The following is a 15,417-nucleotide window of genomic DNA, read 5'->3' as shown; positions in this document are numbered from 1 at the left end:
CTGGCCCCCGCTGTCATTGCCAGATAGGGGTCAGATGGGGACCTTGGGGACAGCGGGTCTCCCATCATTCCTGAGCAGGACTGTGGTGCCACCTGGGCTCCTCTGGCCAAGTTACCATTGCACCCTTCACCACCCTATCCCTGGTCCCTGCTCTCTCCTCCCCCTGCCCAAGCATCTTAGAGTTCTGGGTATTTTTAGGCCTCAGCTGACAGGCTGTGAAATCACTCCCTTCGCACCTCCCCAACCAGGCGGGGGCTGGAGAGGGAGGAATGAGGTTGGGGGGGGCACACAGACAATTCATCAGGCTCCTCCAGGGCTGGCAGGTGCCAAGGAGGGAGAGAGGGGTTCCTCCCCTTCTCCTGAGAGCCTCTCCCATGAGTGAGAGGATCCCTCCACCTTGCCAGTAGAGAGAATGGAGACAGGGTGGGAAGGAGACTCCCTGCCATTCCAGGAAGAACAAAGGCTTTAGGGGATACCCTAGCATTAGAAGAGGCACTGGGACACCCTTTGAGTCCAGCTCTGCAGCCAGTACCAACTCGTAGTGCTCCCTTCTGAGAGACAGGCTGAGAGACGGGCTGGCTTGGAGCCTAGTAGGATAAGGAGGCACCAGGCAACGTAGCCCAGTGGTTAAGACCCAGGCTTTGGAGTGAGGCCAACTTGCAATCTTATTCCTGCTCTACTGAGTGACCCAGGCAAGACACTCAACCTCTCTGAGTCTCCGTTTCCTCATCTGCACCGCAGTGAATTGGATATCTCCCTTGCAAGACTGCTGTGAAGATGACATGACATGATGAATGGAAAGAACAAGGTGGTCTGTGGACCCCCCAGGCACCACCGGGAGCCTCTCCCTTGTGGCTTTCCCTAATCTTCCATTTCTCCTAGTTGCCCCTTCTCTGGGCTGCCTTTTTCATCCCAATCTCCAAGACAGGAGCCCACAGTTCATCCTGGCATCAGGGTCCTTGGCACCTATCTGACCCCCACTCAGGGGGAACAAATCTCTAGCTAAGGTGGGTAGTCAACACAGACAGTCCCCACCTCCCTGCTGCAGGACACACACACACACACACACACACACACACACATCATGTGTGCACACGTACCCAAATGCCAACATGCATGTGTGCTGCCAGTGCTTCTGTGTGAGGGCATTTGCCTTGGGATGGCCCCTGAGGGAACTGGGAAGACATACCTAGGCCCTGCTGTGAATGGGCCCCTGTGCCAGGGGCCGTGGGCATGGAGAGGGGGGTGGCCCGCCTAGTTGCCATGGAGACAGGTTGGCTTTGGTGGGGCTCTGGAGCTCAGGCCTGGCAGCTGGAGCAGGAGCTGTGTGGCCCCTCCCAGGCCTGGCCCTAATGCCTGGGAGGGTTATGTGGGTACAGAACAAATCCTCAAGAGGACTAACTGTGTCCATAGGGCCCTGGGCCTGCCCATTTTGGCTCTATATCCCTTGCTGGGAGGCTGTCTCTGATACCCCAAGCACCTGGGAAGCCCCCTCAGGGTGTTCATTCATGCCCACCTGCACCTGGTTACCCCCTGACTGCCTATAATCTGCCTCAAGCTTTCCGAGGGCAGAGCCCAGGCTGGCTGGACACTGCAGATCTCCCGGCAGAGGTAGGAGCAGATGTGTTAATTGCTGAGACTCTAGCTCCATCTATCCGCCTGCCTCCCGACTTCCCACCCTCCACACTACCGTGCTTTCAAAGTTCTTTATAGAGACCTGCTCAAAAGCCATCCATGGCTCTCCAAATGCCTTACTTTTTAAAAGAATTTCAGTTTTCCTCTTTCAAAATGCCAACCCCTTCATAATCTGGACCAACCTACCTTCCCAAGCCTCACTTCCTGCTATTGTGCCCCAAAGGTCTCCCTTCTGGCCATGCTCAAGCACTCACTGCTGCCTCAACTGGCCAACATCCCTCAAACCTCTGAGCCATTGCATGTGCTGTCCCCACCTCACCGATTGCCTCACCTCTGCTCGCTCACATGGCAAAGCTCTTATTCTTCCCTCAGGACTCAAGGCCCTGTATCTGAAGCTCGCACCCTTAGGTCTGGCTCGTGGCTGGAATCCCAGACCTACTTCTAACTGCAAGTTCGCACTTCCCAAGGTGGTTCTGAGGACGGAGGGGCTAACGCATGTTATGTGCTTAGAACAGCACCCGGCACATAGTGAGCACACATGTCTCTGCTATTCTGATGGTAACTTAATTGACACTGCCTCCATGAAGCCCTCCCCAACTCCTCCACCATGGAGGTAGCAGGCATGTCCTCCTTGGAGGATCCAGAACCCTCATCCCACGTATCAATTGCTTGGTACAGGACAATTTTGAGAACAGCTGCCTCTGGCTGAGTGTTTACTATGGGTTGGCTCTCTGCTAAATACTTTTTCTGCCTTACCTCAACCTCCAACCACCTGGGAGGTAAGAACCATCATCATACCCATTTAACAGAAGAGGAAACCCAAGCCCAGAGAGGTGGACTGACCTGCTCCAGAGACAGCAGCAAGTGTCTCTGCCAGGATTCAAATCAATAGCTGTTTGACCCCAGAGCCCTAGCTCAAGCAAGCTGTCCCTGGAGGCACATATGTAAAGTGCTCAGCACATACTGAGCACTCCACAAGGCTTGCTATTATCATGCTATTGTTATTATCAGGGGAGGACACAGAATGTGTTTGGTGACCTGAGAGGCGGGATTCCTTAAGCTGGTCCCTCTGCAAAGCACAAAACCCCCATTCCTGGAGAAAGTGTTTCCAAGGGTCCCTTGGCTGCCATCCCTAACCCTCATCCTTGGATGGTGTGCGGGGAGCCCCAGTATCTGGACCTGGGGCACTTCCTCTGAGGGGTGCTGGAGCAAGCAAATGCTTGAGGGGGCCAACCCGGGCCCAGGCCCGGCAGAGCGGGACAGGGCCTGCTATGTGCCGGCCATGCTGGCCGCCACTCTCTGGCCCCGCTGACACCACCCCATGGTAATGAGACGGATCCAATTTGTACCCAGGGCCCCGCCGGGAACAGCTGCCGCGGCAGGGTTTGAAGTAATTTAATTGGACACATTAGCCGCACGCTCTCTCCTCCACTCCCCTCATGCAGAGCCTCACGCAGGCACCCCTTCTGCCTCCGACCTCTCATGCCAGCCTACCCTGGCTGGTGGCAGGGTGCATGCTCCACCAACCAGCTAGGACTAACAGGTAGGCACCATTCCTCTCTCATTCCTGGGGCTCCTGGGGGTTCTAGAACCAGAGGGCTTTCTAGCCCTCAGGTTCTCCCCAATCTGTGATGCAAGCAGCAACTATGGGAGCCCACTGGGGCTGGAGCTCAAACCTCTCCCTCCTGTCTGCTCTAATGGGTAGAACAGTCACCCCCCTTTCTCCTTCGGTCAGCCATGGAAGCCCCCAGCCTTCTGCACTCCAGGAAGGGCACTGAAGGAGCAGGGCCAGCAGCACATGCCTGTTTTACCAGCATCTTTTGTTTTGTCACTATCAGGGTTTGTCACTATCAGGGTCACTACAGAGACGATGGCAGTCTTCCTCTTAGGGCCTGGGGAAGCAGTGCATACACACATGCACAGAAACAGACCCAGTCACAAACACACAGGTGATCTCAGTTTGACCCAGACACATACACACATGCTAACAGCCCCACACCGTCATGGAAACGCTTGTATCTGTACACATGAAAGCTCCCATGATCACTCCCGTCCACACCCATGTATGCCATACAGCCAGGTAAGGCCCTGCTCCTAGCAGATGAGGACTTCGTGGCCATGCCAGCAGGTGGGAGGGTGTGGCAGGGGGTAGGCAGGGTCCCTGGCACACAGGCCTTGCCTGGCCAGGTACAGGGCCTGGGGAGGGGCCCTACCCTAAAGCTTTCCGTCACAGCTCCCCACGCACCTGAACGCACCTTGCTACAAATACACTCTTTAATTGCTGTTTACAGCGGTCCTGGCACTCAGATGAATGCAGATATTATGGCCATCCAGCTGCCACCGGCACACATACTAGGTACACATACAGACAGCGCCTCTCCCCCCGGCTCCGCCCTCCCCTTCCACGCGTGGGCTCAATCACATGAAGATACCAATTCCCCAAACATGCAGCTTTGCAGGGGTTCCAGCTCACAATACCTCAGCTCCTGGTCCATTCTATCCCAAGGGGGCCTTCCAGGTGGAGGCTGCAGAGACCGCCCAGAGCAGGCCGGATGCACCCGCCCACCTTCCAACCAACTGGACCTGGAATTCCAGGCGCAAGCTCTGGGTACAGTCCAGCCCCTTCCACAGGTCCCATGCTGTCTGCCAACTCTGTTCCAGCCCTTGGGGAATTCTGCTGGGTGAGACCAAAGCTCTGCCCTCTAGACACTAGTTGGATAGGGCCCAGCAGGGCTGCCCCTGCTGCCTGGAAGGTCAGGGACCTCCATGCCCATGGAACTGACAGAATTTGCCTGGCATCGCCAGCTGGGGTTCCCTGGCAAGGCAGGCAGGCACCCGGGCTGGGCCTGGCACCGGCTGGTGCCGGCACCTGGCCAGACCAGTCACTGCCCTGACAAGAGAAAGTTGACCTCTCGGCCACATATGCCACCTGCCGGGCACTGTCCGTGGAGCACTATAGGACCAGCTCTATACAGGGCTGCCCATGCCCACCTGGGATGCCACAGCGCTCTGAGGAGCCATCAAGCCAATTCATTCTCCAGCTGGGGGTCATCAGCTCAGGACTGGGCCTCCCGCCCCCACGTGACCCTTCCCAGCTCCTCTCCCTGCTGTTCTTGGCCTCACTCCCCTGGGGGAACCAGTTATTGACAACAAAAACGGTCCATCAGATTCAATAAGGATTCAAAGTCCCTGAGAGAATAGGGGGTGGGTGGGGAGTGGGATGAGGGGACTCAGGAGGGGGAGGGAACCATATACGGCTCCTCTGCCTGTCCCACACAACATCCTGCAATGGCCAGGCTAGAGGGTATAACAAGGGGACAGACCCCACGGGCACTCCATGTTGCCCTCAATGCCCCTTAAGCCTGAGCTTGAGGTCAGCCAGGAGCAGAACCCAGCTGCCCAGGACCTGTCTTTGCTCACCCGGCACCCACCTATTGCCCTACCTTCCAGCTGTCCCCTTACCTGTCACCTACTGGCCTGTATGTTCCCACCTCAAACCAGCCTGCTCTAACGCCCTCCCCAGTGTGAGGAGGGGCTCTGGGGCTGTCTCCCTGCCCGCTATCCCCCAGCCCTCAAGCGGGCAGCTTGTTGATCAAGCTTCCCTGCAAGGCCACAGAACAGTGTGAACCAGCGCCAAGGAGGGGGCCTGTCTCCACGGTAACACAACAGCTTGGGGGCACTGGCTGCCCTGGCCCATGCCCCATTGAAACCATCCTCGTCCCCTCTGGGTTTTAGACTTGCCCAGCCTCAGGTCCTCCACTGTGTCCTGGCCTGTGGGGAGATCATTTGATCTTCAGCCCGGACTCTGACCCAAGCCCAGGATGCAGGCCAGGGAGGCCCGAGCGTGTGCCGATGGGGCAGGCTTTGGGGAGGTAGGTGGGAGGAGAGAGGTTGTTGGTGAAATAGGTGGACACAGTCAGGCTTCCTTGGATCTTCCCACGCTCCAGCCCTGGCCTCTAACCCAGGTGGTCCTCAGGGCACACCCTTGATCTGCCCTTTCAGCCACACCCCTAACTTCTGCACCTCCTTCACCCGCCATCAGCCTCTTCCCCTAACTTGTGCCCAGTGAGTGGAGGGTTGGCCTGGACAATCTCGTGGATCCTTCGCCTTGAGAGAGGAGGCCTGCTGTGCCAAGGCCCCCTGCCCTGCAGGGAACAGAGCCCACTAACAGGTGGGACAAAAGAAGGCTTCAAGCATTACTGTCCCCAGGGACAAGCTCACAGAGGGCTGGGGGCAGGGCAGGCAGCCTTCAGGACCTAACCTCTGTCCTAGTGGTTCCCTCTCTGGCCTTGCTCACCAGCTCACTGCAAGGTCACCTCTCCCTCCCTCTCTCTTTTCCTGCCGCTGTCCTGCCTGCCCACTGCAACGCTGACCCCTGCAGGCCTGCTGGGGCCCGCCTGGTCTGGGGACAAGCAGTCCGAGAGACACAGGGACTTCAGGATGAACGAGAGGGTGAAGGCCGAGGGCACAGAGAGGCCCTGAAGTCTAGGAGGGGGCAGAAGGGAGGCTGCAGGGATGGCCTAGGGAAGCTGGGCAGAGCGTGGAGCTGGAGCCTGGGTGTGCATGGGAGGGGGCTGGTCTGGGTTCTTCATTGGACTCTGATTATTGCCCACAGTCCCTTTCTTCATTCACAATAGATCAGGGAGCCAAGGGCCTGGGGGCCTGGGGCCCAAGTAGGGAGAGAACCACACCTGTCAGGTAAGGTCCTAGCAGTAGCTGAGCCCTGCGGGGATGAGGGAGGGAGTGCCACAGGGATCCTCTGGAACCAGCATGAGGCAAAGGGGAGCAGGAGAGGACAGGTTTTTTTAAGGATTGGGCCGCAGGTGTTCCTGAGAGTGGGATGAGAGGATCAGGATATAAAGGCACCGGCCCCTGGGGGACCAGAGGGGAGGGGAGGGGTGGCCTGAGTTACGCAGAAATCAATTTGCATATCTCAGTCCCAACCAGTACCAGCCAAGGGGAGATTGGGGGGGGGGCAGAAATGGGGGACACAGAGCCCTGGCTTGGGGAGCTGAGTCTGGGGAACCTTGGGGGAGCTGGGGGGAAGGGGAATCTGACTTGGAACTATAGGGCCTACGAAGGTAGGCAGGGATGCCAGAGGGCAGAGGCCAGAATGAGATCTCTGACTCCTTAAGGACCCCAGACGACTAGGCTCAAAGGCAGACTCTGCCCTCTCCAGCCTATGTCTGACCCCACCCAGCCTAATGCCCACACCAGAGAGCAGTCAGCCTCAGGCCAACCCCTTTCCCAGTCACAGCTGCCCCACCACAGGCACTGGTGGGTCCTGCAGCTGCAACTAGGGTGGGCAAGACAGGTCCCAACTGCAGCCAGAGAGGCGCATTCAAGGAGGGGGTGAGGGAAGAGTTGGGGGCTGCCAGCACACCAGGGATGGCACTGGACTCCAGACCCTTTGCCTAGAAGATGCCAAGCACGTCAAGCTGGCCTCCGTGGCGAGGGCAGAGGTGCTTGAAGGAGTGGTGATGTCATGGTGCCCAGGCATGGGAGGGAAGAGGAGTGAGGGAGAGGGGACAAGGGCATGGCCCCAGGCTAGCGGCCTAACAGGACAGAGGGGAGGCTGCCAGCCTGGTGGGCGAGGGGACAGAGAGTGTCCTTACTGCTTCCCTATCTTCTATCCTCATACCCCAGAGCTGGCTTCTGAACTAAGCTACTGGCTTCTGAGAAGGTGAGCTGAGCAAGAGAACGCTCCTGCCATGGGCCATGTGCTGGAAGCTGGCGGCATCTTGGAGGAAGATGCCAGGGTAGGTGACCTGGGTCCAGACAGATGAGGGGAGGGCTCTCCACAGGCAATGCCCCTTCAGCCCTCACCTAGAGGACATTCAGAGAAGGGCGCAAGGTTCCAGAGAAGGAGACTGAATCACCCTCATATCCAAGTGCTGAGTGAGGGCAAGTCTGGCGCCCAGTGGGTCGTCCTCAATATCGACTAGGCTGAAAAGAATTGAGGGCGGGTGGGAGCAGATTCCTCAGGAGGCAGAGACAGGCTGAGGCTGCCCCTAGAGGGGAAAGAGCAAATGTGGGGCTGGGGCAAGAGTGGGCAAAGCCAGCACCCACTGGACTGCCTTCAGGAGCCTCACGGCTGCAGGCTCCTTCTGTGCAGGGTCTTAGAGCTGTTCCTTCCCCACAGCACCACCACCCCCAGGAGGCTGGCAGCAGGGAGCCTGGAGGCTCTGCATTTGGGAGCACGTCCTGGGCTGAGGAGTTACGCTTTTAGCATCAGAGAGAAGCCCAGAAACAGACCCTGATGCCAGAACTGGCAGACTGGGAGTGCTGGGACTGGGTGGAGCACCCCAGGTGGGAACAGGGATAGAGCCTGGGCAGGAGCTGCAGGGGACCTGCCTACAGGTGGGCACTGGGTGAGGAGGCATCGGGAGCCAAGGAGGAAATGGCAGAGCAATTTCCGAGGAAGACGGGAAGATTCTCTGGCTTTGGCTTAGAGGATTCGAAGCAGACAGTGGGCTCCCAGGCCACTCCCCTGGCGGGCGAAGCAGAAGGCAAAGCAGTTCGGCCCTCTCCCCCAGGATGTGAGAGAGTTTGGGGTTGTTTGCTTCCCCCTCCCCAAACCTAGGAGAACATTCTCTTGGCACCCCCATTCTCAAGAGCCCCTGCTCTCTTTCCCTTCAGGCACCCCGTCTCCCCCATCAACGCCCCTGCGGTTCCCCACCCCCCAGAGCCTCCCTGCCCGGCTGCCGCACCAGATTCCCACTTGCCCCCTGGCACCCTCTCAATTCACAGTTGGCACTGCGATGCCACTCCGCTCCCCTGTGCCCACAATCTTGGCCAAGAGCTGCCGAGATCCTCACCCTGGGGTCCGCCAGAGCTGGCACCCCCGAGGCACCGGTGCTGGGAGCCGCGGGTGTCTCTGAGGGCACTGCCCGGCTCCCACAGGGGCAGCGGCTCCTCGCTCCGCCACACACGTTGTCCTTGGGCTGCTGGGGGGTGGGGGGGGGAGGTCCTTGTGGGGACACTGCGAAGCCCGTCCCGGACATCCAGCCTGGCAGTGTCCGGACTGCGGGGGACCGGGGTCCAAGCCGCTGCCGCTCAAGCCCGCGCCCCCGGGGCTGGGATGACCCCTGGGGGAGCTCGTGCGGCTCCGAGTGGACAGCAGCCCCAGGCTGGGGCTCCGAGACGGTGTCCGGCGCTGCCGCCGTCCTGCCCGCCGGTGCGGGGCGCCCCAGCCCGCCGGGGCCGCGCTTACCTGGGCTGGCCGCCTCCGGGTCCCGGTACATGGTCCCCTCGTCGCCGGTTCCCTCCGGGCTCCTCAGAGCCGCCCGCGGCCGCGCGCTGCTCCGCCGCCGCCGCTGGGCATGGGGCCGGGCGACCCCCGGGGGCGGGTCCGAGGGCGGGGGCCGCGCGGGCTGCACCGAGCCGCGGAGCCGGGGAGCGGGGGCCGCCCGCCAGCCCTCCCGCCCGCCCGCGGAGCACGTTGCCGCCGCCGCCGAGCCGCGCCGAGCCTCCTCCCTCCGGCCTGCGCGCCGCGTGTGCGCGCCGGAGCGTGTGTGTGTACGAGGCCGTGTGTATGTGTGTGTGTGAGCGCGTGTGTGAGCGCGCCCGGGGCACTGCCGGCGCCGCCCGCCCGCCGCCAAACGCCGCGACCACCGCCGCCGCCTGCGCCCGCTGCCGGCCGCGCGCCGCACTGCACCCGCGCCCGCCGCCGCCCGGAGCCGCCCCGAGGGCACGGCCGCCGCCCCGTGCTCCGCCCGCCCGCAGCCCCGGCGGGGAGGGCCGCCGAGCCCCACGGCCCGGCTTGTCCGGTCAGCGGGTCCGGCTCCGCAGCGCGACCCACCCCCGGCCCGTGCTTCCCCGATGGCCGCGTCCTGGCACCGGGCAGGGCCGCAGAGCCGGCCACCTCCTCCGAAGTGCCCTTTGGCTCCGATCCAAAAGGCGTAGAGATCCACTCCGGGATTTCCGCTTGCTGGCGGCTCGAGGGCGTCAGCTCCGAACTCAACACCGCGGCGGTCCGGGGCAGACGGGCTGGTATGTGCAAAAACCAGGAGTGGAATTTTTGGCAGCGCTGAGCCTGGGTCCACCAGTCCCGTGTTTCTCCAAGCTCGCACACAGGTGGAGCATAAAGGGCTAAGATCCCTGCCCTCGGTGGCAGGTTACGCCTAGTGACCCTCCTCACCTAACCCAGCCCCACGAAAGAAGAAAATAGGCTTTTCAGCCTCTGGTTATCCCTCTCCAGCAGCAGCTCCTCCTCTGATCCTCCCCTCTTTTCCTTGACCCTAGCAATTCGGAGGGTAGGAAGGAAATCCCTCCTTCCCCTTCCAACCCTGGACCTCTCTTGGTCCTCTCTGCCCCTCTGCCGGCTCAGTACAGTCTAAATCAGGTGAACACTAGTTCTCATTTCTCTACAGAATTGGGATGATTTGATTCTGGGGCAGGGAGGAGAAGAGACCTGTCTCCCAAGGATATGAAAAACCCGGAACTGAACCATTAGGGGTATCAGGCACAGAGACCTCCCTGCACGCACCTACACACCTAATCACCTACACACACACACACACACACAGACATGCTGCCCCCTCCCCCCCACACAGACATGCTGCCCACACAAAGAGACACATACACTGACGCTCCCCGCAATACAGGTGCTGCCCCTACCCTTCACAGATGGGTTAGGTAAGAGGGTAAAATCCCTGGGTCTGTGGCAGCATCCTGCCCTCCCCTGTGCTGAGAATGCAGTTTGCAGGTGAGCTACGCTTCCCAGAGTCAAGGATTCTTATTTCCACCCTGAGAAATCCACTTCTGCTGGCTTTATACTGCACTACTCACGCCCTGCCACACCTCCACCTGCCCACAGTGCAGAAGGCAGCCAGGAACACCGCTCTATCTCAATTCTCCCCGACACACACACAAACAGACCCCATCCCCTTGAAATCACATGGAGTCTATCCCCAACCACCACCACCACACACACATACACACATACACATTCACCTCCACCTATAGCTCTTCCGGTTGAGAAAAAGATAAGGAAGTTCCCCAGCAAACCTCCATGAAGACTGTTCCAGTAGAGAGCAGATTTCCTGGGAATGAATGTTCTAAATAAAAGTGGAAGGAAAAAAGGCATCTGTAGGTTAAGGCCACCATTCCTCAGTGGCCAGAAATCTCAGCCCTCACCCTCTGGGGAAGGGCCATCCTATTTCATACACCTTGCAGCTGTCCTCCCCAGCTCACCCATGTGCAGCCAAGAACCCACGAGTTATCTACACTCTGCTTTGGGGCCTGGCAAACCCCAGAAAGCTAAGCCAACAGGCTGAGACTGCAGGGTCTGCAATCTTGGCTCATTCCCCCACCCGCCCCAGCTGCCTCTCTCATTGCCCTAGTAAAGAGTAAACAGGGGCTGGGTATGGTAGCTCACACCTGTAAGCCCAGCACTTTGGGATGCCGAGGCGGGAGATCACTTGAGCCCAGGAGTTGAAACCAGCCTGAGCAACATGGTGAGACCCCATATCCACCAAAAAATAATAATAAATAAATAAAGATTAGCCCAGTGTGGTGGTGCGCCCATGTGGTCCCAGCTACTTGGGAAGGTGAGACGGGAGGAGGATGGCTTAAACCCAGTAGTTTGAGGCTGCAGTGAGCCATGATTGCACCACTGCACTCCAACCTTGGCAACAGAGTGAGCCTGGTCTCGAAAGGAAAAGAGCAAATAGGGCACCCTCACCACCCCCCACCCCAGATGGGCACACAGACAGGTTCCCTGCTGAGGAATCTCCCCACTTCAGATCCCTTCACCCATCAATCTGAAAGTCCAGAGAGGGACAGCAGAATTCCTCATCACTGCCACTCAACAGGTCTTTACTAAGCATCTAAAGTTTTTCAGAGTTGACAGGACATCTGAGAGATGCCCCAGGCTGCCCCTTGCAAGTGTCAGGTGATGAAGGCAAGGCCTCTAGAGGAGAAGGAACTGACCCAGGGAGCTAAAGGCCCCGGAGCCAGCACCCTGGGGAGCTGGCGAGAGAACCTGGAGTAAGAATCACTCTTGGTTGAGACTCCCAGCCCTTTGCTAACCACTGTGGGATTCATGAGGAGATCCAGTGCTTGCTCCCATCTGAGGGCTTATAGCCTGTTTCTTACAAGAGTACGAAGTCCAGTCTCATCCTCTCCTCACAGGCATTGGACAGTCCTTGTTCCAGGATGTCAGAGCTGGACAGCTCCTCAGACACACAAGAGGAACGCCATGAAATATAGTTGTGCAAACTGAGGCTCTGGGGCATTGGGAATCTTGGGTGGTTTTTAAATTCCTGCCTGCAGCATTGACACAGAAAATACTTTGAAGACACCCCTTCTCTGGGTCTCAGTCACTTTGTTTAGGGGATGCAGAGTCATGGGAAAGAGGAAAGAATACAGATTTACGTGGCTCTGCCATCATTGCTGTGTTTACCCTGGGCAGACACCTCTGAGCCTCAGTTTCCTCATCTCTACAATGGGGTAATAATAACAACTATTACCTTTGGTTATTGTTACGTTTAAGCATGGTGAAAAAATCAAATCACTTAAAATGATACTTGGGAGACCGGACGCGGTGGCTCACACTTGTAATCCCAGCACTTTGGGAGGCCGAAGCGGGCGGATCACAAGGCCAGGAGTTCGAGACCAGCCTGACCAACATGGTGAAATCCCGTCTCTATTAAAAAAAAAAAAGAAAAGAAAAAAAAATTAGCCGGGCAGAGGTTGCAGTGAGCTGAGATCGCACCACTGCACTCCAGCCTGGGTGACAGAATGAGATTCCTTCTCAAAAAAAAAGAAAAAAAAAAAAGAAAGAAAAAAAAAGATACTTGGAACATATAATTTATTCTGTATACTTTTTGAATGCCATTATTATTGTTGTTGTTGCTATTTGTTTATCCTTAACAGAGACACCACATACGCCCCATTCCCATGTGTTGCCTGTCAGAAAAGTTCTTCCAGATGTCTAACTGTGAACCATTCTGCTGCATTAGAAGGCTACTCTCTCCTGCCGGAATATCGATGAGAGCCGAGCCAACTGGGAGTTTCTAGGAGCTGCTGGGCTCCTTGACCCTGCCAGCCCGAGTGCCAGAATCCAATCCCAATTCTGTCTTCTAAGTACTCACAGAGAACTGGGTAGAGGCAGTAAATGGAGCCTGCAAGAGTGAGCAGGTCCTCTGAGGAAAAAGATCAGAGGCTGTAAATCACCCCTGCCCTGCCCTTGGGTCTTGTCTCTCATTGGGGAGGGCCCGAGCCTCTGGACGTTCAGCTTCTCCCCTTCCAGTCCACAGAGAAGGGGGGCCCAAAGAGCCCCTCTCATTCTGTTTGGTTGCTGGTCCCGTCCTGGGTTCCATGACATGGCAGGAAATGCGGGCAGCACCTGGTTCCCCAAGGACTGCCGTGCTGTGTGCTGCAGACCCTTCAGGCCTGTTTCCGATCTGGCACCATCCTCAGGGCCAGGAGTCCTGGGTCGGCTTCAAGGAGGGACATTCTGTCCCTCAGGAGCAGATGCTGGGCCTGCACTCTCCCAAACAGGGCCCCTGAGGCTGCCTGGCTCTGTTGCTAGGCCACGGCTAGGAGGCAGGGCTCCTGAGTTCCCCTCTGGCCTCTACCTGGCGCGGTCTTCATGTTGCTGTCTCCCCACAGTCCTTTCCCCCATCCCCACCCCCTTGGCTATGGGCTGAATTATTAATAAAAATGCTGAGGAAGCTGTTTGTGCAGCTCACGTGACAGAACAAACACACCTCTCTCCTTGCCATCGTCCACGTGGCAAGAGACCCAGGCTGAGCATTCGCCTGATTCAGGAGAGACAGGCTGAGACTAGCTGGAAGGTGGCTGTGCAGGGCAACAGCACAGCCCACTGATGGTGACAGGCCAGGAGAGTGAGGATTTGTTCTGTCATCGTGTCCCTGCTCCTACCCCCTAGTCTTTCCCTTCCTCCTCTGCAGACGACGAGTCTGGAGAAGACAAAAGTATAAAGTTAACAGATGTCTCCACCCCAGAAAGGACATGACAGCAAACTCCTAGGAGGCAGCTGCAGCCATCTCTATACCCACCTCATCACCATCAATACAAAATTGCCTCCTCTCGAAAGACCCAGTAACTACCAGATCTCAGAGGCCCACCCAGAGTCTATGCTTGTCACACTTCTGCCGGGTTCTGCTTTGGGGGCCTGGTACTAAAAGGCAGGGTTTGGACCCCAGCATCAAGGGAAGAATCTGATACTCGAACTCAGGTCCTGCCTCTGCCTGTTTCTCTGTTTGGCTTTGGCTTGTTACTTGACATCTCTGGTCCTCAGTTTTCTTATCTGTAAAATAAGGCTAAGAACTGCTCCACACAAAGATGTGAGAATACCCTGGGGAGATGGCAAGGTCTAGATCTTTCCTGGTTCCCTAGGGGTAACCCCAGGCACCAAAGACCCTGCTCCAAGCTGACCTACCATAGCTATAGGCCCCCAAGGGTCTCTCAGGCCACGTTACAGGGCCAGAAACCTTATTCCTACCCCACCCTCACCCCATCTGTCTTCCCACACCCCTTCACCCTGTAACCTCCTCTTTATCCAGATTCTGGCTCTCAGTCTCTCTCTTCTCCATGGTCATCCTGACACTCCCCAAGTGCTTGGCTCAGCCCCTCAAATCCCTCACCACCCTCAAAAGATTAAAGTTGGTATCCCTTCTTCTGGCTTGGGACAGCCCCAGCCTTGGTCAGAAGTTTGGCCTTGGGACTCTGCTCTGAGACATTCCTTATCCCTTGGGCAGCTCAGGCACCCCTGAGACTGACTGAGGGCCATGGGGGCTAGCAAGACCCCCTTCCTGGGATGCACTGTGGAAGCACCTCGGTTTGCTGATTACCAGGTGAGTGACCCGGAGTCAGCCCCTCAGTCCTTCTGAGCCTCATTTTACCAGTCTGTACCATAAGGATGTTGTTTGTTAATCTTGACTGGGTCTTAGACCCCTGTGAAAAGCTAATGAAGCCGGTGGACCTCTCCTCCCTAGAAAAGTGCATATACAAACAGAGACACAACATTTTGCCCATCATTGGGTGTGTGTTGGGGTGGGAGTCCTTTGGGTTCCAGATGAAAAGCCCTGGCCCAGAAGCCTGCAAGACTGCTTCCAGCTCTGTCAGTCTGAACCCAGTTCTCTGCCCTCCCCATCCTCTCCACAGTGACTTCTGGGTGTGGGGGAAGAGGGGACAGTTAGGGAGGTAGACTGCTGGTCTATCCACACCTTTTCTCCCTCCTGCCTCAGTGGGCCCCTCCCCCAGCATGTCCTGTGGCTGGTGCCAGCTTGTCTGCAGCTCAGACCAGCGTTTCAGTCCCTGTTGGAACCCACTGAACTGGCTTCACCTGCCTTTCAAGGTATTTAAAGGTTCTTTGACCAAATGCTTTTTGATCCTTCGCTGATGGGAACCAAGCAGAAGCTCTTTGGCCAACTGTCCCCCCTCCCCCCATATGATTAGTCTCTAAGAGCTCTTTTGATATTGCAGAAACCTTCTGTGGTTTGTTCAAAGCCCTGGGCCTTGCAGCCACCTCCCCTGGGCACCCAGGCCAGTCAGCTCCAGCCTCCACCGCCCATCCCCAGGGGTGGCCTAGTTAATGGGGGCCTCCTAGCGCTGAACAACTCTGGCCTGAGTTTGAACCCCAGACCCGAGCCCAGCTGGTAGAGGGGTCAAGCCCCCCTCTTCTGAGGGAGCCCAGGCCAGGTCTGGTAGTGTGGGATGGGGACCTGTTCCCCAGGCTTCAGCGGGCCATGACTCTTCTTGCCGCCCAGCTGAGGTTGCACAGACAGGCATGCAGGCCCACGATGAGAGCAA

General features: G+C 57.7%; 1 protein-coding gene across 11 annotated transcripts in view; it reads right to left on the bottom strand.

Annotated features, from left to right (window-relative positions):
• The window catches only part of SYT7 (synaptotagmin 7), a 65,775-nt gene extending 56,642 nt beyond the window's left edge, over nt 1–9,133 (bottom strand). For all 11 annotated transcript variants that reach the window (XR_013403710.1, XM_028833350.2, XM_028833357.2 and 8 more), the window contains exon 1: nt 8,849–9,133. Coding sequence is in view for 10 of the 11 variants with exons in the window: in XM_028833350.2 (XP_028689183.1) it covers nt 8,849–8,879 (31 nt within the window). In the remaining variant the exon portion in view is untranslated. The remainder of the gene's footprint in view (nt 1–8,848) is intronic.
• Between the last annotated feature and the right edge of the window lie 6,284 nt (nt 9,134–15,417).

This window comes from Macaca mulatta, chromosome 14 (assembly GCF_049350105.2).
Source record: "Macaca mulatta isolate MMU2019108-1 chromosome 14, T2T-MMU8v2.0, whole genome shotgun sequence".
NCBI classification, from domain to species: Eukaryota; Metazoa; Chordata; class Mammalia; order Primates; family Cercopithecidae; genus Macaca; species Macaca mulatta.
Note: the sequence above shows the minus strand (reverse complement) of the source record. Positions and strands in the feature narration are given on the sequence as shown.